Source organism: Mesoplodon densirostris, chromosome 1, assembly GCF_025265405.1.
Source record: "Mesoplodon densirostris isolate mMesDen1 chromosome 1, mMesDen1 primary haplotype, whole genome shotgun sequence".
Lineage (NCBI taxonomy): Eukaryota > Metazoa > Chordata > Mammalia > Artiodactyla > Ziphiidae > Mesoplodon > Mesoplodon densirostris.
The window spans coordinates 211507417-211533477 of NC_082661.1; the positions used below are offsets into that span (position 1 = coordinate 211507417).

Genomic DNA, 26061 nt, shown 5'->3' on the forward strand with positions numbered 1-26061 from the left:
ATGTTCCAAGATAGAAGTCAGCCAGTAAGCAGTACATGGTACTGAGCTCCTCTTTGAATGCTCATTTTAAAATGTGTTACCCCTTCATGCTTTTATTTCTACTGCCACTATCTGGAGAGCAGAAAAACAGTGAACACTTGCTGATAAAAATTCACATTTCTATTACATCTCAAGAAGCAATGGGATTATGTTTAAGATTTGAAACTAAGAAGAAAAAGGATCAAAGTCAGCCAACCTGGGAAAAAACACCGAACAAGGTCTCAACTCTAATAATTCCAAGTTATCAAGAACACACTGTTAGCCAAAATCACTTCTCAGAGCCCTAGAAATCAAACCTGTTGTTGAAAAATCATAGGACACTTCATCATTCTGGACATTTCAATACCAAAGGTTCTTTCTTGGTTTTATCTTTGTTGTTAACTGATATGGTGGCTCCGCTGAAAATCAAACTGTTATGTATAAATGTGTTGCAATGATTTTATTAAGTGCAAAGAGGATGGCTTTATTTTTTGTTGTGTAAAGTAAATCAAACTTACCAGATCATAGGTCAAACAAGAATAGATTTTGCTGAATTGCTTTTTTTTTCTTTTAATAGGAGCAACTAAAAAAATAAATCAATACTATGAAAAGCTCAGATGAATGCTTCTTGACAATTCCTTGGAAAAGTGTTGGTAAGCCAAAGTAAATACTGTAGTTAGAGAACAAGGACATAGCAAAATACTTAATACAACACTGCCAACCTCTGTGGTTAAGACTGGGGCAACCAATAAACTGTTAAAGAGAAAAACGGAAACTTCCCTAAGAAAAGATTTGGAGAAAGTTGAGTGTGTGTACCAAACACAGGCACACTTCTTTTTCTCTAGCTCAAATGTATGAACTAACCAAGAACTTGTTTTAGAAGGCAACCGCAAATGAAAACATCTTCGTAAGTTCATTTTTGAAATAAAAATTGGCACAATACCTATTCTGCTACTTCAAAGACATATAAAGGATTTAAAAGTTATTTTTAGTTAAATTCATTTTAATGATCTCCATTTGTCTTTTGATAATTTGTCACACAATCTATTAAGAGGTATATAAAAATAAAAAAGTAAAAATCTCTGCACAGACTCTCCAGATTTATGGATAGAGACAAGAGACTGAATGAGCTTCTGCACGATGGTGGGTAGTAAGGTTTGACAGGGAGGTGTTGTCCTATCTAAATCTTTACGGTTGCCCAGCGGGAAGAAGTTAGTTCTTTAAGACCGTACTTTAAAAAAAAATTGGAAGGTACAGAAGAAATTTAAAAATACGAATATGCATTTGTTTTAACTGGAGTTATGCTAACCAGAGGGACAAACAGAGGCCAGAGCAATGTTAGCTGTGCCTTCTCCTTAATCTCACTTCTTGATTTGTGTCTCAGAAACACACAGGAATTTATAAAATGCAAGTCTGTTTCTATCGTTTTCCTGCTTATATTCCTGTAATCACCCTCTGCCACTTCTAAGAGAAAAATCCAAGCTCCTTAATATGGGGTATAGTTGCTCACGCTCTGACCTATTCATCTTCTTCTCTTACCCCACCTTTGGCCCCTCTGCCAGTCTCAGTTCCAAAATCCAGATGTCCCGTCTCCCCGCCGCACTCACAGCTCTCCTGCAAGCTGTCCTCACTGCCCTCCGTGTCCTTGTACCTGCACTTTTTTCTTCCAGAAGCACCCTTCTCTTGGTTTCCCTGCCCAGTACCTCCATGAATCCCACTAGCCTCAGTTCAAAAATCACCCTCTTTCTGAAACTTCTGAACTCCAGGTCCCCGCCCTGGTCTGTGCCCTTCCTCTGCTCTCACACGGCAACCTGCGGACGGTTTCCGAAGCGCCTTAAGAGAGGCACTCGAATCTTAGGTGTGACTTTATCACCAGCCCATTTCACAGTGCCTGGTACGTAACAGGCACTTAGCGAATGTCTATTTAATGATAATTATGGAATTTTTACTCACTTATCCTCTGTCTCCCCAAGTGCAAGGCATATGTCTCTCGTTCTCTGAATTCCCAGCACCCAGCAAGTAAATGCCACACAACTAGATCTCAGTGAAAATTTATAACTGTTGAAGGAACCAACACTGTACCAGACTCCAAGCTCTCCTCTTCCAATCAAGCCTGCATGCTGATGGAAGATTCCTTTTCCAACATACCAACTTACCATGGCTCCCATCACCTAACCCTACCCAGCTGGAACTTTCCCTGGTTTCCTGTTACCTGTAGCAGGAAGCTAAGCTTCCCTACCTCAGTTCTTTTGCATAGAAATGCTCTTGCCTTGATATTCGCACGCTCTCTTCTCTCCCGCCTTCTTGTCAATTCAGGCTTCTCCTGCCTAAGCAAACTAAAATGGTCTTTGGGTCAGTCTATTACATTGACCTACTTGTTTCTTAACTCCCCCACTTATTAATGAGCTGAAATGGTCTTCACAGGCTTTTTTTTTTTCCCCCCTGTGTGTCTCCCTCACTGGAACATAAGGTCCATGAACTCCAGGGTCTGGTTGGCTTTGTTCACTGCTGCATTCTCTGTCCTAAAGCACTTCCTGGAAGCAGAGGTCAAGTGCTGAACATCTGTTCAGTGAGGGGCAAGACTGAACAAGAAATAACTGCAGGCTGGCATTCGAGGTCCTCAATGGCTTGGCCTCAACCCACCTTCCCAGCCTTTTTCCCCACTGATTGCTCACATGACTTCTGTTTGGTGTGTCCCCAATACACTGTACCTACTCTTGCCTCCTAACTGGGCCCATCTACAAGAGCCTTGACTTCTTTTTCTTCATATTTAAATTATCTTCATTTTAAAAATCCAGCTCGAACTCCATATTTTCTATAAGGAAATCCAAAGTGGCAAGCTCTTTAACTGTATTATTTATACAATGTCTTAAAAATCTTTCCATTCTTTCGAGCTGCCTTATACTTGTAATGACATTTTTTAAATTATAGAAATAGGTTGTCAGTTACAATAAAAGATGAAAAACCTTTAAAAGGAAAAGTTCTATATGTGAGGAGTAAATAAGATTCAGACCCCACTTTACCTATTTTAAGAAAATTGTATGCCTTCTTCCTCAAGTATACCAAAGAAGTTTGCTTTCAGGTTTAACGTGCAACCTAAAGGTTAAAGGGCAATATTCAAAATTTGTGAGTGAGAGTTGGTTCTAGTAACAACTGTGATGTCCACTTTAATTGCAAATAATAATGACCACTGAACATACTATGAAAAGGCATCTAAAAAATAACTCTACCAACTTTTAATGTGAGCCTAGCACAGTCCGACTGACTAAATAATTTGTTTTAATCCATAAAATAAAATATAACAAACCAGGAATGCTTGTGTGATAAGAATGCTTCTGTGATAAGAATTACTAGTCAGAAATTTTTCAAAAGTTACAGTAAGTTTTAAATAGTTTTACTGACCTGTATCCCAATGACCCCGGTGGTGGATACGTGCAAACATACCTGCATATGCGGGCCTGTATATCAGCACAGATAATGCAATACATGATGTGTAAACAAAGGAAACATGCTAACCTGGATAGCAAGTTGGCAGCATTAGCATCCTCTGCTGAATTCATGTCATCCCAGCAGGAATTTCTCTGACTTAGCTGCAGGCTGACCAGAGAAACGCCATCAGACAACTCTGGTTGCGGTACCCTGTGGGCCCGAATAGATCCCTCACTCCTAGATTTGGGAATCTAAAAAATAAAATAAAAAAGAGAAGAATTTTAAAAAGTCTTTCTAATTAAGTTATTGAAGATAATTTATTTGAATTTATTAATAATCTAATGTATTAATCACACTCCAGAAAAATATCAACTGAGGTATAAAATTGAAAATGCATATAAAAATTCTTATATAGCAAAGGGCACAGTGAAGGGGAGATACCAATATTTCTGAGGGGAACTTTCAAACCATTATGGCCCATACCCCTCTCCTGGATTCTCATACAAATCTTCCCCAGGCCTAACCTCTCCTTAGAATAATTATTCTATGTAATGAGAGATTATGAGAGTATATCAGACTGCAACCTAGAAGGAGAGAAGAAATAGTCAGAAAGAGGCAGAAAAAAAAAAAAAGGCTGAGAACCACTGAAATAGAGAATGCCAATGTGAGAAAGGTGTCCGGAAATATTTACTATCAACAAGCAAAATACACACCAGTTGGCAAGTTTCTATTGTAATCCTCTGTTGTAGGGCAACGTATGGTGTAATAAATTTTGAATTAAGGAAATAAATAGGAAAAACACAACTTTTTAACTTTTCTTCTATCTCTGGAATCATGGGCAGCCCAAGTACCAAATGAATACTGGGTGTACTGACTTTTCATATCTGAGGTCTCTCTGACCTCAGAAATACCTTCATGCTCTCTTATTTTAGGTCAGAAAAAATGAGAATGCAACCAATATTCTTTTCCTAAAAATGTGTAAAATCATGTCAGAATTTCAGGAAAGTTTCAAACCCTTGGATCAAAAGTATTCATTACACTGGAAGCTTTTTCTCATCTCTAGGACTTTTCTCTTGCTTGTCCTTTCATCTACAGTGTCATGTGTTGATCACTGGCCAGTCACCAACCAAACCAAATCCTAAACTCCTTTGAGGTTGAGAAAAGAATCCACTGCCCACAGAGCTTCACTAACTACCCTCAGGTCTAAATAACCTTTCCCAACTCTGAATTCCTGTAACTCACCACCACACAATCTACACTTGATTGCATGTCATCTGATACTGTAATCTTAGTTATCTCAAGTTTCTAGGTCACGTGGCCTCAACCAGATCGCTCCTCCTACCTCGCCCTTCTTTTCTTCTTCTTTATATTATTTGTAACATTTTTACCAAGAAGTCTAGCAAAGTTTTGAACCCATTAATAAATACTTATTGTCAGACAAACACTCTTCAACTACAAGATATTCCCAACACACTGATTGACCAAGAGGCTAGGATAATGGACAATTAAAAAGAATAACACAGACAATTATGGACATAAATATTTAATAAATTCATACCACTATGAGGATTACATGAAACTAATTTAGCAAAGTTACATTTAACACAAAATAAACACTAAATAAAAGCTAGCTTTTATTAATATTGTTGTTATGTAAAATTTGCCCAGATCTGATGACTGCCAATTAATTGTTCAGTTGCATTTCTCTGTAGAGCATTCGTAAGCTCATGAAAATCAAAGGGAAAATTTTTTTAAATTATGAAATAACTATAGCTCATAGCTATATTTGCCAAGAATACTTCTAAAAGAAATACTCAGATAAACAGCAACACAACATGAAAATGTAAGCATATGCTATTACATATTTCATAAAGGGGATCCTTTTGCATGTGATTTTTCATAAAAATAGACATGAAAAATCAATAAAACCCACTGAAAAAGCAGTACGATTTCCAATTAGTTAGCTAAAAAACCCCTCACATCTACACTTATATTTGTTTTAATATTGAGAGAAAACTAAGAACAGTTGTTTGGCAATATTTCATGGTATTAAGATAATGACATGACATTTTAGGTTCAGTGATAATTTGGATTCTAAATTTGATTCAACAATTTATGTAAAAAAATATTCTAAGGTAAAAAAGGTAATATGCAGCTTATTCCATCTTGCCAGTTTATATTAAAATAGACTCCATAACGCCATAATAGAGTTCACATACCAGCAACTATATCAGCTACATTTATCTAAGTGTATTTCCCAATGATTTAATTTCTATAGAAATAACAGACATGATTGTCATTAACCATTAACTTCAAAATATAAACTCATTATTTATACCAAAGGAGTGCAAAGAACTGAGCTTGAGCACAGAACATGAAAACACTGCATGAAGTTTATGAGAACAAAATTGTTAGAAAAGAAGTGGCTCAATAAGTCTAAGATGACTAGAACTATGGAATATATACACATTTTTAAAAGGAATGCACAATTTTTAAAGGTGATTAATGATATCCTCTTGAAGATGTACCTTGAAGACTATACATTTTCACTATAGAGATGCTGACTACAGGAAAAATTAATAGAGTGATAACATTTTAAAACCTGCCGTTTTACTGAGGTAATTAATTTTAGTACAAATGTATTAACTTTGAGAAAAAGGAAGAGATCACTTTCTTTACTTTAGCTGGAATTGAGCTTTTTAGGAACAGAGTTTAAGCCTTGGCGTTATAATGTTGGTAGAGGAGTGGTTTTATTTCTGTGCTTCCAGGTGTCTATTTTGCATTGCATACAGTTCAGTGGTGGACTTTGAGATGGTGTTCAAGGCCCCTTTCATCACAGAACTCTCTGAGGAATATGACACCAGTTGGCCAAAGCCAAGGGCACCAAGAGACATGTTATGACACTGTGGCCTTAGAGCAGGGGTTCTCACCTAGAGCCAGTTTTGTCTAGAGACATTTTCGGTTGCCATGAACAGGGGTGAGGGTATGTCATATTAGAATCTACTGGGTAGAGGCCAGAGATGTGACTACACATTCTATAATGCATAGGACAGCCTGCCATGAGAGAGAGTTATCTGGTCTGTCAGTACAGCTGACGCTGAGAAACCTTGCTTTAAAGGCAATGGGGAGAAGGAATCTGTACGGAGGCAGCTCCTCTCTCCATACACACTTTTCTCCTGGTTGCATCCTCCCTTTTTGTCATTGGCATGTAAACATATAACAGGCCAACATCAGCTCTGAGTTTAGCAGGAATGGGCCAAGAAGGCCCAGCAGGCCTGCCTTGTCTACACAAGAGTTGCTAGTGACTCCATGAGGTTCAGCCAAGCTCTGTGGGGTAAGAATTTACTGTAATAAAAATAAAAACCTTACTGTAACAAATGGAGCAAATGTCCTTAGAGAGACCCATCTGCAGCCTCATAACGTGTGGCTACGGTAGGAAGACGGCCAAGGGTTTGGGATACTGACTGGGGTAGGCAGCTTCCTCTTTCTACTGGAGATATGCAGGAGTTCACACCACACTTTGCTCCTTTATTTTAGTGATCTTCATGATAACTTTTGGACTTGAAGGTGAAAACTATAAAAGCCCCCCAACCATCTGTGAAAAGCATTTTGCTAAGAATTCTGCCATTGGCTGTTTGAGATAAGGATCTGTGAACATGCTGTGTGATTTATGTGTACAACTCAAATACTAGCAATCCTAGGAATCTTAAAGCACATTCCATGCATGTATTTGCAGGTATGGAAGAGTCTAAGAAGTAATCTGAGATACTTCAGTATTTGAGATGCCAGAGGAAGAGAAACAAAAGAATAATCTTTGAAAATGTAAAGTTAGGAAATATTCTCTTGGATGCTGTGGCTGTTACTGTTATGAACAAACATTTAGTGAGTGAGCATCTTCTCGGTGCTAGCACGGTTCCCAGAGATTTACATAAATTAACCCATTTAATTCTTACGACAACCTGAAGAGGCAGGGACTACTATTATTAGCATTTCACAGCTGAGGAAACTGAGGCATAGTTCGAGTTGTCTGTCCAGTGAGGAAGTGGCAGAGACACAGTTACACCCCAGGGAGCCAGGCCACAGCACCTGTGATTACCACTACTCTATAGTTGGTCATATGTTAAACGTTAGAATTGCAAGAAGAAAAGGCAGTTTGGGATAAAAGTCACATTATATCCCATAATGCAACCCATTTTCTTCTTTTTTGGGGGGACATTAGTAATTAAAACTTTCTTTAAATTTATCTCTCTGGCATCCACTAAACCATTCTAGCAATATAATTTTAGGGGGAAGAAATTGAGTATGAGGAAACTATATGGGAAATGTGTTCATTGTATTTTTATTTATAATAGGCCCCAAATGTAACTATTTTAAATAGCTAAATTACTATAAGGTAATTATGGCACATGTATATGATGAAAGAATATTCAGCCATTAAAATATCTACAAAGTTTTTAACAGGAGTGTGAAATAATTTTATGATATATAATATAGAATGAGCTCAGTTAGCAAATATAAGTGTACAGACATAGTTACACACACACACACATATATATATGCATATATCTCCAATAATGCTTGGAACATCACCATACTTGAAATATATGTGAAACAAACTCATGGTTACCAAAGGGGAAAGGTAGGGATAAATTAGGACTTCGGGGTTAACGTACACACACTACTATATATCAAATAGATAACCAAAAAAGACCTACTGTATGAAACAGGGAACTCAATATTTTGTAATAACCTATAAGGGAAAAGAATCTGAAAAAGAATATATATACATTATATATATGTTTATATCTGAATCACTTTGCTGTACACCTGAAACTAACACAACATCGTAAATCAACTGTACTTCAATTTAAAAAATTAAAAATAAATCAAAAATAAAACATACATGAATAAATTTCAAAGGCCAAAAATCAAATTCTGCCACAGTCAACACTATAAAGGTTTTAACAAGGTCTCATCTTTAAAAACTGAACAAAGAATCCAGCACTTGAAAAACATGCTTATGATACCAGACTCTGATTTACCCTGATACAATGATCTGACTAAAAAAAAAAGACGTAAGAAAATAAGACATAAAGAAAATAACGTGTGCCTTAATATTTGTCCATATAAATCTGTCACTGCGAGGGCACAACAGTGTCCTCTGTCCCATGAGCAAGTGTTGGGTAGGAGCTGTGTGCCCTGCAGGACTGAAATAGAGGAATGGCAGGTGAGTCAGAAGCAGGAGGGACTCAGTTTCCTGGACGGAAATCTCTCTGAAATTCGTAGCTCCCTTTCCTTTGTGTAGGTGAATGTTTCCTGATTATTATAAGATTCTTCCTAGAAAAGTGTTGTGCATGTGAATATTTCCTGATAATTATAAGTTTCTTCCTGGAAAAGTGATGTGCATGTGAATCAACTGCAGGAAAATTTATAACAGTAATTTAGCATACTATTAGGAAATAGTATTGTTAATACATAATTTTTAAAAGTTTAAGCAAAACAAACTTTAATGTTTTGGTCTTAGGAGTCACGCTAACCACTGGCCAGGTGCTGTGCTTGCATTTTGAAATGACAAAAACTGTAAGTCTGTTCTTTTCATCATCAGGTACTTTGGGAGAAGATTAGAACAGGGCAGAAAATTATATTCAAGGCTCAATGATGAAGGAAAATTGTGATAGCAGGATGAAAGCAGAAAAGTTAATTTTTAACATTTAGACTTTCTAAGTAAAGTTCACTAGACCTCCTCAATATCCTTGACCTTTTCTGTCTTCCATTTGTCATTTGTATGGAAGAGGACAAAGCCTCTTGCTTTTTCTTCATGCTCATTAAACTCAGCATCTTCATAAAAAGAAATGGTGAGATAAATAAGTACCAGAAAACAGATGTTAAGCTCTGATTTTTTTTAAAGAAGACAGGCATTTCTAGCTTAAAAAATTAGAAAAAAAACCTCTCTAAATTAGAAAAAAATTGAAATAAGAAAAATTTTTTTTTTTTTTTTTTTTCTTTTTGCGGTATGCGGGCCTCTCACTGTTGTGGCCTCTCCCGTTGCGGAGCACAGGCTCCGGATGCGCAGGCCCAGCGGCCATGGCTCACGGGCCCAGCCGCTCCGTGGCATATGGGATCCTCCCAGACCGGGGCACGAACCCGTATCCCCTGCATCGGCAGGCGGACTCTCAACCACTGCGCCACCAGGGAGGCCCAAGAAAAAATTTTAAAAGGCCTTTGTTTTTGCTCAAAAATCTTTAAATTTTTTTTTTTTTTTTTGGTACACGGGCCTCTCCCGTTGCAGAGCACAGGCTCCAGACGCGCAGGCTCAGCGGCCATGGCTCATGGGCCCAGCCGCTCCGCGGCATGTGGGATCTTCCCAGACCGGGGCACAAACCTGTGTTCCCTGCATTGGCAGGCGGACTCTCAACCACTGCTCCACCAGGGAGGCCCTCAAAATCTTTAAATTTTGCTTTTCAAAAGCGAGGCTTGGGCCTCCCTGGTGGCGCAGTAGTTAAGAGTCCGCCTACCGATGCAGGGGATACGGGTTCGTGCCCCGGTCTGGGAGGATCCCATATGCCGCGGAGCGGCTGGGCCCGTGAGCCATGGCCGCTGGGCCTGCGCATCCGGAGCCTGTGCTCCGCAACGGGAGAGGCCACAACAGTGAGAGGCCCGCATACCGCAAAAAGAAAAAAAAAAAAAAAAAAAGCAAGGCTTGTTTACTAAATGACAGCAATCAATTCTCCTCATAAATAACTTGGTCAATCTATTATGTGCCAGCTACAGTGCTAGCTAATTAATGTCCCAGTGGTTTTTTTTTTTTTTGAGCAAGTTCTTAACATGCTTTAGGAAATTAGTTATAACTAATTAAAATCTCATCTTGATCTAAATTTTAGAGTGGATCTGTACTTAGCATCATTTTAACTAAGTTTGTTAGAAAAATTACTCACAGGTGAAAAGACAAAAATTTCACAACAACAAAAAAAGTTTATCTTGAAATATAATAGATCAGATTAATTATGGTTCCACAGCGTGGCTCAAGCAAGGAACAAACCTCTTAGCATTTGACTTTCCTCAACTCTTTTCTTCTCACCGCCTCACTCCTCTGCAAAAGCTAAATGCCATCACAGCAGAAATTTTTGTCTGTTTTGTTAACTGCTGTAGCCCTGCCTCCTAGAGCTGTACCTAGCAAAATAGTAGGGGACCTTTAAATGTTCCTATAATGAATAAATGAACAAATGAATAACTGAACAAACTGATAGTATCTACCTTCCTTTCAGAAATACTGACACCATGAAGCACATTAATTCCATTGTGTAAGCATTATTCTTATTCTAAAAGTTTCGTCTATATTCAGTTTCAAAATCTCTAAGTCAGTTTAAAAAAATAGTTATGGTACAGACATGGGAAGAATCTGAATTTACAGAGCATAGGGATTATTAACGCAAGATCAGGGGCTGGAACCTGTCAATACATTTACTTGGACTAAGCGGCCCCATGGTAGAGCCATCTGTCCTGGGACTTAGGCTCAAGTAAGTCTCACCTTTTAGAAGCTGCTCATAGATAAATCTGTACATGGCAGTAAGGTGAGGCCTCTTATTAACATCAACACAGCAGTTCCATCTGCTATTTTACGAAGTCACTTGTTCAAGTTCCTGACTTCAGGTCTTTCATCAGAAAACAATTCAGGCCAAAAGTAACTGTGTAAACTGAGCAGTTTAGAAATTAAATATAAGATTTCTACAGATTTTCATTCTATTAATAATATAAAAATTTGCTTTGAAAGTTTTGATCATTTATCTCTGATGATCAAAACCAATGATCAATCAATGGGAATGTTTGCCATCCAATCCCAAATGCAATCCTTTGGCCTCAAAAGTTCTTGCTAACTTAAGAGGACAGGATTACACAGGGTGATGGGGCCTTAAAACAAGATGTTCTCTGGAAGCCTGTCCCAAAGGGACACTACTGACACTAGCTGGAATGCCATGAAGCAGTGCTTCTTACCCAGGGGTGCACACTGGAACATCCTTTGGAGATTTAAAATTCATCCCATCACCTCACTTCCCATTCCCAGGGAATATATCTGAGTTGCATCCTGGGCAGGCGAATTTAAAAAAAATCCTTAGAATAATGTGTGCTGCTGATTCAGAGTTAAAAAATTTGTCAAGTAAATAATTTCTCTTTGAGGTTTTTAAAAATTAGTGTTAAGGTGAAAAAATAAATTTAACATTAAATAACTGAATTGCTTGATCACAGCTGGTCATGGTTATGCAAGAAAAATTAGGTGGAAAATTCAGAAATTAAATGATTATTTTAGAACCACTCAGTTTTAGAGTTGACGAGAGGTCTACTCCAATCCCTTCAGCTCAGAAATGAAATCCAGGGGCCCAGAGAACTGACATGATTTGTCCAGAGTTGTACACAGAGTGGGAAACTTGGCTATTAAAATCCCCTTCTCCTGACCAAAGTGAAGGTGAGAAGTAAAGTAATAAACTGTAAAATCCAGGGCAAGCTAACAATGAATGGTAGTGCAGGGCAGCAACACACCTCCTGTGGCCTGGAAGGAAAGCACACGGCAACACCTAGGCTGGGAGGCCCGCACTGCGGCCGCGGGGAGCTGTAAGCTGAAGCGTCCTGGGTCTGTGGTGACCTCGTAGAGCCTCATTACCAGTCCTGGCCTGACTTACAGGTTTTGTTCATTTGAAGGAAATATATTTCTATCTTGTTTAAGCCAATGTTGTTTGAGGTTTATTTATATGCAAGAACACCTAATCCAAATTGATGTAAGATTTTGCTCAAATGCTGTCTTATCAGTGAAGCCTTCTCTGTCACTACAGAATAAATAGCAAAATTCTCCTTATGCCCCACTCCCCATTTGCTTGACCCTGCTTTATTTATTTCCATTGCACCCAATACCATCAAACATACTGTATATCTACTTATGTGTATTTATTTGTTGTCTTTTCCCCCTAACCAGATGTAAGTTACATGAGGGCAGGAACTTTGGTTTGTGTTGCAAACACTGTGGGATGGAGGGAAGGTGAAGGAAGGGCATGCCTCACTCTTAAAGGGAAATCCAACTGCTTACTTCTGTTGGTCAAAATTTAGTCGCATGGTGACACACAGCTGCCAGGGAAGTTAGGGAAAGTGGGATCTTGTCCACAGTGGAAGGCTTCTCTGGGAGAGGAGCAAACACAGCACATCTCCTGTGACTGGAAAGGAGAGAACACGGTGCAGGGGCAGATACTGGATGAATGTGAGGACAGGTGGACAGTCTCTCTGGATGTTCTTAGTCAAACGGAAACCATGTCATGAAGGTTGCAAAGGGGGATGTTGGAGGTTAAGGACCAAGGAAATGGTATGAAACAGAGTTTAACAGAGAGGAAAGAGTGAAAAAACTGGGGAGAGCAGTAGGACTGCCAGCAAAATGAGGGACCATTTGAGGATGGTAGTCACACATTTAACGTGAGACATCAAGACCAAAGTTAGCAGATGGAAGGAAATAAGAAGGATCAGGGTAGAATTAAACCAGAGACTAAAAAGATAACTGCAAAGATCAATGAAACTAAGAGGTAGATTTTGGAAAAGATAAGCAAAACAGACACACTTTTAGCTAGACTCACAAAGAAAAAAAGAGAGAGGATTCAAATAAACAGAAGTGAAAGAGGACATGTTACAACCGATACTACAGAAATACAAATGGTCATAAGAGACTACCAGGAAAAATCATATGCCAACAAATTGGACAACCTAGAAGAAATAGGTAAATTCCTAGAAACATACAATCTACCAAGATTGAATCATGAAGAAACAGAAAGTCTGAAGAGACCAGTTACTAGTAAAGAGACTGTTCAGAGGATTTTGATTACTGATTCAAACAAAAGTCCAGGACCAGATGGTTTCACTGGTGAATTCTACTAAACATTTAAAGAATTAATACCAAACCTTCTCAAACTCTTACAAAGAATAAAAGAGGAGCCAACACTTCCAAGTTCATTTTACAAGGACAGCAAACCCTGATACCAAAATCAGACAAGAACACTACAAGAAAAGAAAATTACAGGCCAATATCCTTAATGAACATACATGTAAAAATTCTCAACAAAGTATTAGCAACAATACATTAAATTCAACAATACATTAAAAGGATCATACACCATGATCAAATGGGATTTATTCCATGGATGCAGTGATGGTTCAACATCAGCAAATCAATCAATGTGATACACTATATTAACAAAATGAAGGACAAAAATCATATAAAATTCTCAATAAAGAAAAAGCATTTGTCAAAAATTCAACATATATTCATGACAAAAACTCTCAACAAAATGGGTATAGAGAGAATGCACTTCAACATAATAAAGACTATATATGACAAGCCCACAGCTAACACCATGTTCAACAGTGAAAAGCTGAAAGTTTTTCCTGAGATCAGGAATAAGACAGTGATGCCCACTCTTGTGACTTTTATTCAACACAGGGCTGGAAGTCCTAGCCAGAGCAATTAGACAAGAAAAAAAGTTAAAAGTATCCAAATCAGAAAGGAAGAGTAAAATTGTTTCTGTTTGCAAATGACATGATCTTGTGTATAGAAAACCCCGAAGACACCACCAAAAAAACTACTAGAATAAATGGATTCAGTAAAGTTGCAGGGTACATAATCAATATACAAAAATCTGTTGTGTTTCTATAACTAATAATAGACTATCAGAGAAATTAAGAAAACAATTCAATTCATAACTTCATCAAAAGAATAAAGTATCTAGGAATAAATTTAACCAAGGAAGTGAAAGATCTGTACACTGGAAATTATAAGACAGTAATGAAAGGAACTGAAGAAGAAACAAATAAATGGAAAGATATTTCTTGCTCATGGATAGGAAGAATTAATATTGTTAAAATTTCCATACTACCCAAAGCAATCTATAGATTCAATGTAATTATTATCAAAATTTCACTGGCATTTTCCACAGAAATAGAACAAATAGTCCTAAAATATTTATGAAAACACAAAAGACTCCAAAATAGCCAAAGCAATCTTGAGAAAGAAGAACAAAGCTGGAGGCACCACATTTCCTGATCTCAAACTACATTACAAAACTGTAGTAAACAAAACAGTATGGTATTGGCATAAAAACAGACTCAGAGATCAATGGAACAGAATAGAGAGCTCAGAAGTAAACCCATGCATATCTAGTCAATTAACTTACAACAAAGGAGACAAGAATATAAAATGGGAAAAGAAAAATATCTTCAATAAGTGGTGTTGGGAAAACCGAACAGCCACATGGAAAAGAAAGAAACTGGACCACTACCTTACACCATACACAAAAATGAATTCAAAACAGATCAAAGAGTTGAATGTAAGACCTGAAACCATAAAACTCCCAGAAGAAAACACCTTAAGGTGTTAAGCACCTTAACATCAGTCTTGAAAATGGTTTTTGGATTTGACATCAAAAGCAAAGGCAACAAAAGCAAAAATAGACAACTAGGACTATATCAAGCTAAAAAGCTTCTGAACAGCACAGGAAACCAACAAAATAAAAAAGTAACCTACTGAATAGGAAAAATATTTGCAAATCATGTATCTGATAAAGCATTAATATCCAAAATATATAAAGAACTCAACAGAAAAAAAGTCCAAATAGAAAATGGGCAGAGGATCTGCATTTTTCCAAAGATGGTCAACAGGTACATGAAAAGGTGTTCAACATGAATAACCATCAGGGAAATACAAATCAAAATCACAACTGAGATATCATCTCACATCTGTTAGAATGGCTATCATCAAAAAACAAGAAATAAGTGTTGCCAAGGATTTGGAGAAAAGGGAACCCTTGTGCACTGTTGGTGGGAATGTAAATTGGGGCAACCACTATGGAAAACAGTATGGAGGTTCCTCAAAAAATTAAAAATAGAATTACTATATGATCCAGCAATTCCACTGCTGAGTACTTATCCAAGGAGAATGAAATCACTATCTCAAAAAGATATCTGCAAACCCATGTTCATTGTAGCATTATTTACAACAGTTAAGACAGGGAAACAATCTAAGTGTCCAAAGACAAATAAATGCAGAAATAAAATGTGATACACACACACACACACACACACACACACTGAAAGTTATTCAGCCATAGAAAAGGAAATCCTGCCATTTGCACCAACATGGATGGACCTTGGGAGCATTATGCTAAGTGAAATCGATCAGACAGAGAAAGACAAATACTGTATGATCTCATTTACATGTGGAATCTAAAAAAAAAAGTGAACCCACAGAAATAGAGAACAGACTGGTGGTTGTCAGAGGCAGGGGTAGGAGGTGGGTGAAGTAGGTAAAATTGATGGAGGTGGTCGAAAGATACAAACTTCCAGGTATACCATAAGTAAGTCCTGAGGATGTAACGTACAACATGGTGACAATTGTTAATAATACTGTGTTGTATGTTTGAATGTTGCTAAAAAGTAGATTTAAAAAGTTTTCATCATAAGAAATTTTAAAAAATTGTAACTGATGATTGGATGTTAATTAAACTTATTGTGGTAATCATCTCACAACATATACAGATGACCCCTGAATAATGCAGAGGTTAAGGATGCTAATAAAAATTCGAGTTTAACTTTACTGTGGGCCCTCCATATCTGTGGTTCTACATTAGCGATTTGATCCATGTAGTACTGTAGTATGTATTTACTGAAAAAAATCTACATATAAGTGAACCTGAGTAGTTCAAACTTGTGCTGATCAAGTGTCAAACTGCATACCTCTCAAATCATTGTGTTGTACACCTAAAACTAATAACAGTGTTATATGTCAACTATATTTCAACAAAAAACTAAAGTGAGGTATCAGTGTAGTGTTGTGGGTTTCTCCAGCTCCATTCAGCTGCTGGGGTAGGCAAGGAGTAAGTAGCATGTTGGTTTTAGACAGGGTTAAGATTTTAAGGTAGCAGATATTAGCTTCTTTATTCCTGTGTTGTAAATGTTTGTTTACCTGCCGTCAGCCTCATTAGCTTGAGTGATGCCCGAGTATATGTCTTTCTCATTGTTGTCTCCCCTGCCTATAACTCTTTGACATATAAGAGGTGATTAATAAATATTTAATATAATATTTCCTTTTTGAAAACATATTTAGGAATTACTTTGTTGGTTATGCTCCTTCCCCAAAATATAGCCGATGAATCAAGAGAGATGGTTTACTTATAAATTATATAAGACTACAGTCAGTTTTTCCCTACCAGTTCTTTATATTTAAATGGAAAAAAATAATATTTTCAGAAAGTAGTTATATTCCCTTTTCTGAGAACCAATCAAATGAGTTCAGCAAAGTGTTTATCAAACATGAAAACATCCTTTGATAATGTCATGGGTGAGTTTTAAAAAATATTATCTTAATCTTCTAAGCACAAATATGGGGGGGGGGAGTGTAACACAGCCTAGGTTTCTCCAAAAGATGAGAGTTAACTCCTCAGGGAAAGATAAGTATTGGGTTGGCCAAAAAGTTCGTTTGGGTTTTCCATAGGATGTTATGGAAAAACACGAACGAACTTTTTGGCCAACCCAATATTTGCAGGATTCCTCGTTGTAAGATTTCTCATACTGTCCAGAAATAGTTGAGCTTCTTCCTCTGGAAAACTTCTAGTACCATTCTTTCTTCCATGTCTGTGAACAGTAACCACCACTATTATCTAGTGATCTGTTTGTGTTTCTAAGATAAATCCGTAGGTAAAGGTACATTTTTCAGGGGAAGGAAAAGCACCTCCCACATCAAAACGGGGAACTAAGATCCCACATGCTACACAGTGTGGCCAAAAACAAAAAACAAAACAAACCGAAACAAAAACAGTGAAGAAATACTGCATTTAAGGCTCTTTCTGAAGGTGCTGTTTTGGTGAGCAGGGCAGCACATTTCAGTCTGCATCTGTTTGTCAGTGTGTGTTGTGACCATGACTGCCAAAAAATGATTAAAGGGATAAAAAAAAAATGCTATTTGTAGTCCAAGTTTTCTTTTAACATAGTTCTTACCATAAACAAGGAAAGCTGATGGAATGTTTTGCACCCCTTTTGCCAAACTCTGAAACTAACAAACCCTCATCCACAAAACCACCTGGGAATTACAAGATCTAGAGTCAGTGGGGGTGTCTTTCATTTTGGAGGAAGTCTCCATTAGGGCACTGCTCAATGTAAGCAACAGACATTTACTGAGCATTCACCACCTAAAAGGCATGAGGGAGAATAAATCGGACCTGATTTCTGCACCGTGGCGCATGCGATACAGTAGGGAAGACAAATGTTCATCACCTAACTACATAAATATATACATACGAACTGTGATAAATGCTAGAAAAAACTGTAAGTGTTAGGTAAAGAATGTATCATGTATGCAATGCTATTTGCGAATATATACAGGGCACACAGTTAATTCTGCCTGAGGCAGATAGAGGTGAGGAGGGAAGGGCTTTCACAAGATAATAAGAACAGGAAGAAAGGTACAAAATAAGAAAGCTGACATGACTGGGCACAGAGGGACTAGAGAGATGGGGGCAAGGGCTGAGGCTGAAGGACTGGGTTGGAATCACACTGTTAAAGGCATGTGTACTGTGCTAAAGAGTCTCACTTTCATTCAGTATTCAGTGGTGAACAAAGTGTTTTATAATACTCTGGCTACAGTGGTGGCGGAAGAAAGACTACAGTGATACTAACACAGTTTTGGACTGAAACTCCCCCAGACACTAACCTTTATTGATACTAGAATGTCCGAGATTACATTCATACCTTTTTCACTTCTTTTTTTTTTTTTTTTTTGCGGTATGCGGGCCTCTCACTGTTGTGGCCTCCCCCGTTGCGGAGCACAGGCTCCGGACGCGCAGGCTCAGCGGCCATGGCTCACGGGCCCAGCCGCTCCGCGGCACATGGGATCCTCCCAGACCGGGGCACGAACCCGTATCCCCTGCATCGGCAGGCGGACTCTCAACCACTTGCGCCACCAGGGAGGCCCCCTTTTTCACTTCTTAACTTTGATATTCAGTAAACAGAGCATGTGGAATGGGCAATTTTGGGTTGCCTTCCCAGTGCTCATATCCCTGCTTGTCCTCTGCCAATGTCCCCAATTTCTATTGGTGTGCCATGGGGTTCCCAAGGTGACTCCTCTCCTGGCTCAGGGGTGAATCATGTGACCTAGACTGAGCCAGTTAGTACACTCCTATCTCCTAGCCACAATAATTTGTTCAGGAAGGTGACTCTCAGGGATTCTCCTGGGAATGCTGGGACAAAAGGTTCTCTCATTTCAGTGAACATGGTAGTGTTAGGAGAGAATTCCCTATAGGTCTCTTACGTCCCTGCATGTCTTAAACAGAAGCACTCACTGCCTTTATTCTGGATTATCTTTTCAAAACATTTGTATAATGAACTGTCTTGGAAGATTAGATAGGTTTTGCATCTGGAGCAAAGGCTGGTTTCCTTACAGCCTTGGAAGACAGAGATAGCTTCTCCCTCTGGAGCAAAGGGCAGTCATGCTTACTGCCTGTTATAAAAGGGTCAGGTTCCCTAAATTCAGAATACCTCTCTGGTAGCACAATTGACTGCTAAGGTATCAACTGAACCTCTTTGCATCATTGTGTGGGAACTGGGGTTTACGTAAGCAGCATGAAAAAATGCTGGCTATTGCTATGTTGGGAGTAAGAAAGTGTCCTTCATCTCACACCTAGGAGTCTCATGTCTTCTAGTAGCATCCATGAAACTGGCAGATTAACTTATCAGCTTGCAGAAAGGGTAAAATCTCAGACCCTCACATGTTCTCAGTTAGTAGCATATAGCCCTGGATGCCACTGGCAGCCATCTTGGGGCTATAAGAGGGGTTGGTTCTAATGTGAAGTTGACACTGTGGAATTCAAAAACATGGAAAGAAATCAGGTCCTCAGTAGACATTATTAAGCTATACGGTAAAGCTTTGACAGAACTCACAGTATTTCTAAGATTTTTGGTATATGAGTCAATAAATTCTCTTTCTGGCTTAAGTAAGTTGGGATTGTATTTGTCTGTTATTTGAAACCAAAAGTATTCTTACTGGTTCCATCTGAATTTTGTTCTTAATTTGAAAATACATCTGATTTAAATGCAAGCCACATTAACTCTGGAATAATCACGTTACTTTGCTGCTGAAAGCGATAGCACTATCAATTTAAAGGCCACTGATTAATTGGAGTGCTTGGCAGAACCGGTATTGACAAGATCACTTCCCATGAAAGCCCTAAGTAAAAAGGACTCAGAAAACTTTTTTGGGACGTGAGAATACTACTAGTCAAAAGTAGTAGTTTTTAAAAAATATTGAACTCTGCTACTCTGTTTTCAATTGTTTACCAGGCCCAGCAGTATATAAGAATCCCATTTAAGAGGTCTGGGTAGATTTAAGAATTGCTAGGCTACTTACCAGTCTTTATCATTCTATGTAATATAATACGGTCACAAAGAGAGACTTCTGACTTGGGGGCATGATGGGCATAAATAACTATGTTATTTTTTTTTCCTTTTTCTCTTCCCTCATTTAGAAAAATAGAAAAGAAGAGGATAAAGGGATGTGAGGCCCCCTATTAACAGGATGAGTAAATAAAGGGCTGGTTAAAGTTATCAGAGTAAGCAAATGATTAAAGAGTTTAACATGAAGCAGAGGACAAGGTCAAGTACAAATTTTCATGATGTCCTCAGGTTCCAAAGTGTATATATGAAAAAGAGAATCAAATAGTGTTGCATTTAAGATCAAGAAGTAAACAGAAAATGGGAGTAAATTGTGATAACAGAATTAGAGAGGGAGAATAAATCATTTATTCAAACAAGAAGCATTTACTGAATGTGTATGCCAGGCAATATGTCAGATTCTGTATACATAAGGATGAATACCATACAGCCTTATTCTGAAAAGAGCTTGTATTCTACTGAAAGGTAGACAGAATAGTAGTCAAAAAATGCCATACTGACATGGAACCCAATAGGTGTGATGATTTCCATCAGGGAGAATGATACCAGGAAAGGCTGCAAAGAAGAGTCACTTGCAAGACAAGTTAGTATTTATTTGATGGGCAGAAGTAGGTGTTGGAAGAGGTTAAAACACTTCTTGACTTATAAAAACACATTTCTTTAAACTTTCCCCTGAATCATACCTTTCCTTAGGAGTTCCTAAATCAAGATAACTGCTAGAATTTCTTTGTATTTGTGATATTTTAACAAGGATTTACCTATGTTTATGTGCTAACTCTGATTTCCTTTATGAAGAGCATTGCTGTGGGATTTTTTAAAAGTATTTCTCTAAGAAATAGAAAAAACTGAAATGTTGTTTCCTCTGTCATTCATAGCTATAACTAAGTAACCAAACTGAAAGGTGATATCTATGAAAACTCCAGACATAAAACCTATGAGGAAATAAATAATATACATAGAGGTGCAAACATCCCTAGATATTCCATGACTGCAGAACGTCACAGGGTATTTCAAAGAAGTAGCAACTTGTGATAAACATCAGAAAAAATTTTCATATATAGCCACCCAGAGAGAAAAACCAAATATCTGTCTAGGCATATAATTGAGTTCCTTGGGCCATATCAATACATAATTGGGTCTGATGTACTGCCTGGTATAGATGCTAAATAAATGCTTGGTGAATGAATGAATGAATGATTTATTCTCCCTCTCTAATTCTGTTATTCCAATGTATTCCAATGTTTTGTTTACTTCTTGATCTTAAATTAAACCCTAATTGATTCTCTTCTTCAGATTCACACAATGGGATCTGAGAATATCATGAAAATTTGTACTTGACCTTGTTCTCTGGTTCATGTTCAAACTCTTTAATTAGATGCTTACCCCGACTTCAGAAAACAGAAGTGAGAAGCAAAGTAAAAGCTGAAGTATGATCAAGATTATAATAAGTTTTTGAAAATGTATTTCCTCAATCCATATTGCCTAATATTATTTTTGTCCTAGCCAGTATGTCAGTAGAAGCCAGAGAAACAATTCACTCTAAAAGTGACTCATCAGATGGAAAAGTAAAGGAGAAACCAGTGTGATTTCTTATAATTAATTTAAAAATGAGATGGAATGTGATTTTAAAGTAAAATAATAAATTCATCTGCTTCCAGCTAATAAATAATTTATACTTTATAGCAATTATATAAGTTTTAAAATGACAATACAGTTGTAAAATAGGCCCAAAGGAATACAAAAAAATTTCAACCATATAAATTCTGAGTTTTAGTATCTGGTGTGGTAATAGCAAATGAGAAAAGTGATTAGTTATAATAATTCAGGTATTTACCTTGGTCTATAGCTATTATGCTTCTATGTGAGGAGGTGGCAAACATTATCTGCAAAAGGCCAGAAAGTATTCATGGCTTTATGGGTTATATGGTCCCTGTTGAAACTATTCAACTCTGTTGGTGAAAAACAGTTTTTCACACTGAAAAACAATGTGAAAGCAGCCACTGACAACATGTAAAGACAAGCATCGCTGTGTTCTAATAAAACGTTATTTAGAAAAATAGGTACTGGAGTAGTGTTGGCCTGTAGGCCATAATTTGCTGACCCACATCCTATATCATTCATTTCTTTCAACTTTTTCTTTCTTCTCTATTTTTTTTAAGTGTCCACACATTCATCAAAGGATCAGCATTGTACATATAATTTTATATTGAATTATTTGAAATTAATTAATTTGACCAAACTTTTTTTTTACATAATTAACCATTAAAATGTAATTATGAATAGTCCAGAATTCAACAAACATTCTCAATCCCACTGGATATTAGGAAAATGACATTTTACATTCTAATCAGAGAGATACTAATTCACATCTATCATGTTGGTAAACATATAAGACTGATAATATCCCATGCTCACAGTTTATAAAGCACTGGAACTCCCAAATACTGTTGGTAGAAATACCAACTGGTACAAGTATCTTAAAGAGTAATATGGCAACACCCAGACCTACTAAAAATGTGTACACACCTTAGTATTTCACTCCTGGCTACATATCCTGATGAAATATATTAATATAAAATGTTTCTGTAGCATTTTTTATAATTAACAAGTTGAAAATAAGACAAAGGATCATTAAAATGTGTCATGGTCATACCACAGACTATCTCAAAGCAGTTAGATATATAGCTGCTTCTCATTATTTGTGATAGTTACGTTCTTTAAAGTTGCTGTGAACACTGAATTAGAGAATACTGAACCACTGCCCCCAGAGGAAATACAGAGTTTGGTTCCTATGGGCCTCTGATTCCATTTTTGTCAACTAATCAATATAGAACTTTCTTTTATATGTGTTTATGTTTAAAGACACATTATTTAATATACCTGTTGATTTATTAACATTGAACTCACAGCAAACAGCACTGTAACTCATGCCTGAACAATGCTTATGAACACACATATTCTCTGTAAAGCACATCACAGCCTTCTTCTGCTTGAGAACACTAAGAGCTTGGAGATTTCATCCAGCCAATACAACAAAATCAAGCGACTTTACAAAATACTATTAATGAGATCCAGGATAGAAAAATAAATTATTAGACATATGAAGACACAGAAAAATGTTTCTCATATACAAGAAACAGGAAACTGAGGGAGTCTGATCTGAGAGTATCCAGATACAGGATTTAGCAAACAAGAGATTTTCATCAGCTACTACAACTGTATAAGTTCCACTGTAGTATAACTGTATAAACTCAAGGACTTAAAGGAAAATATGCTCAGAATCACTATGTTCAAATAGGAAATGTCAACAGGGAAACAGAATCTATAAAATAAAAGCACCAAATAGAATTTCTATAAATAAATTTTAAAAACAGTATCTGAGAGAAAAATTCACAACATAGGCTTCCCTCAGATTTGCGATAACAGAAGTCATTAAACTTTAAGACAAAACATTAGGTATTATCAAATCAGAAGAACAGAAAAAAAATTAAGTATTTAACAGCATCTGTAGGACAATAATATAAGGTCTAACATAAAGCTACTAAGAACCCCTTAAGGAGAAAAGAGAGATTGAGACAAAAGAAAATACTTTAAAAGAAATAATAGTTTAAAACTTTCCAAATTTGTTGAAAGACAGAACTTACCATTAAAAAAAAAAACTGGAGCAAATCTCAAGCAGGATAAAAGTAAAGAAAACCCATTTAAGCACATCACAGTCAAAGTGCTGAAAACCACTAATAAAGTGGAATATTTAAAGCAGCCAGAGACAAATATTTTATGTATACAGGAACAATGACACGATTCAGAACTTACCACGAGAAAAAAAAAAAAACAAAAAGAGACCAGAAGACGATGGAATGACAGTTTTAAATGGCTGAAAGAAAAAAAAAAATCAAACCACCATACACATAGAACTCTATTTGTCAAAAATATTCTTCAGGATTGAAAGCTAAACAAAGTCATCTTTAGATAAACAAAACTAATATTTCATTACCAGCAGAGTCACACTATAAAAAAAACGCTAAAGGAGATTCTGTTGAACAGAAATGATAACAGAAACTGACAGCTTCAGGAAAGAATAAAGAGCACCAGAAATGGTAACTATACACGTGTGTAAATATAAAAATTGTGCTTCTCTTCATTTATTTGAAACACACATGACTTTAAAGCAAGAATTTTAACATTGTGTTACAGAGTTATAAAGAGAGAATACATCTGACAATAAGAGCATAAAGAAGTGAAAGGAGGGACTTCCCTGGTGGTGCAGTGGTTAAGAATCCACCTGCCAATGCAAAGGACATGGGTTTGATCCCTGGTCCGGGAAGATTCCACATGTCTCAGAGCAACTAAGCCTGTGCACTACAACTACTGAGACTGTGCTCTAGAGCCCTCGAGACACAACTACTGAGCCCACGTGATGCAACTACTGAAGCCCACACGCCTAGAGCCCGTGCTCCGCAACAGGAGAAGCCACAGCAATAAGAAGCCCACATACTGCAGCAAAGAGTAGCTCCCACTCACCACAACTAGAGAAAGCCCACACACAGCAATGAAGATCCAACGCAGCCAAAAATCAATCAATAGATAAATAAAATTAAGAAAAAAAAAGAAGTGAAAGGAGCAAAATGGATCTAGATTACAAGGTTCTTATATTTTACATAAGTAGTAAAACATTAACTGAGTAGATGGTGAAATGTTAAGGATGCAAACTATAACAACTGAGTAATAATGCAAAGAGCTATAGCTAAAAAGCCAACAGATAAATTAAAATGAAAAAATTTTAAAAGCTCAGTAACCCCCCAAAACACATAAAAATAACAGCAAACAAAACCAGGGAAACAGAAACAAAACAAGGAAGAACATACAGAAAACAAATAATAAAATGGCAGGCCTTAAATCTAACCATATCAATAACTGCTTTACTGAAAGGCAGAGATCAATCAAATGAATAAAAAAAAAAAGACAATAAAATTTGATTATATGCTGTCTATATTACAAGTACTCTAAATATAAAGACACAGAGTTTGAAAGTAAATAGCAGAAAAAGATGTATTTATGTAAAAGTAAGCATAAGAAGAGGTTTTATTAATAAAAGATGACGTAGACTTGGAGACAAAGAGTATTACCAATGATAGAGTTGAGCATATCATTATGATAAAAGGTCAATCTATTGGGAATATACAGCAATCACAAATGCTTATGTGCTTTAAAACAGAATATCAAAATAAAAGAAGTAAAACTTGACAGGATTAATGGAAAAAATAGGTAATTAACTAGTTGGAGATTTTAACACCACTTTCTAAGAATTTGATAAAATGTGACAGAAATACCTGTAAATATATCAGGATTGTGAAGACAATATATAAAACACAATCAACCACTGTGACTTCACTGATAATTTTAGAACACTGTAATAAAAAATTGTAGGGCTTCCCTGGTGGCGCAGTGGTTGAGAGTCCGCCTGCTGATGCAGGGGACACAGGTTCGTGCCCCGGTCCGGGAAGATCCCACATGCCACGGAGCGGCTGGGCCTGTGAGCCATGGCCGCTGAGCCTGTGTGTCCAGAGCCTATACTCCACAACAGGAGAGGCCACAACAGTGAGAGGCCCGCGTACCGAAAAAAAAAAAAAATTGTAAGATGCACACTTTTTCTAGTGCACATGCTACATTTACCAAGATGGATGATATGTGAGTCATAAAATGAGTCTCAGTAAATTTAAAAGGAAGGAAATTATACAGAGTATGTTCTCTGATCACAATAAAATTAAATTAGAAATATCAATAAAATATCTAGAAACTCCCCAAATGTTTGAAAATTAAATATTTGTACTTCTAAGTAATCCATAGGTCATTCAAAACTGAATGATAATGAAACTATTTAAAAATTTTTGTGATGCAGCTAAGAAAATGCTTCTATTAGTGAAGAAGAGAAAAAAAAATGTATGTCCTAATGTTTTACCTTAAGAAGCTACAAAAAGAAGAGCTAAGTAAACCCACAGATAAAAGCTGAAACTATAAAGCTTCTAGAAGAAAACAGGAGAATATCTTTGTAACTGGGAGGTGGGCAAAGGTTACTTAAACAGGACAGGGACAGCACTAAGCATAAAAGAAAATAATCAATAAATCAGACCATCAAAATTAAAATCT

At 37.0% G+C, this 26061-nt stretch overlaps 1 protein-coding gene across 7 annotated transcripts in view; it reads right to left on the minus strand.

The window, feature by feature from the left end:
* FAM13A (family with sequence similarity 13 member A) overlaps window positions 1-26061 on the minus strand; it is a 332218-nt gene that overhangs the window by 132119 nt on the left and 174038 nt on the right. For all 7 annotated transcript variants that reach the window (XR_009533983.1, XR_009533982.1, XM_060115146.1 and 4 more), the window contains one exon: window positions 3535-3698. Coding sequence is in view for 5 of the 7 variants with exons in the window: in XM_060115146.1 (XP_059971129.1) it covers window positions 3535-3698 (164 nt within the window). In the remaining 2 variants the exon portion in view is untranslated. The remainder of the gene's footprint in view (window positions 1-3534; window positions 3699-26061) is intronic.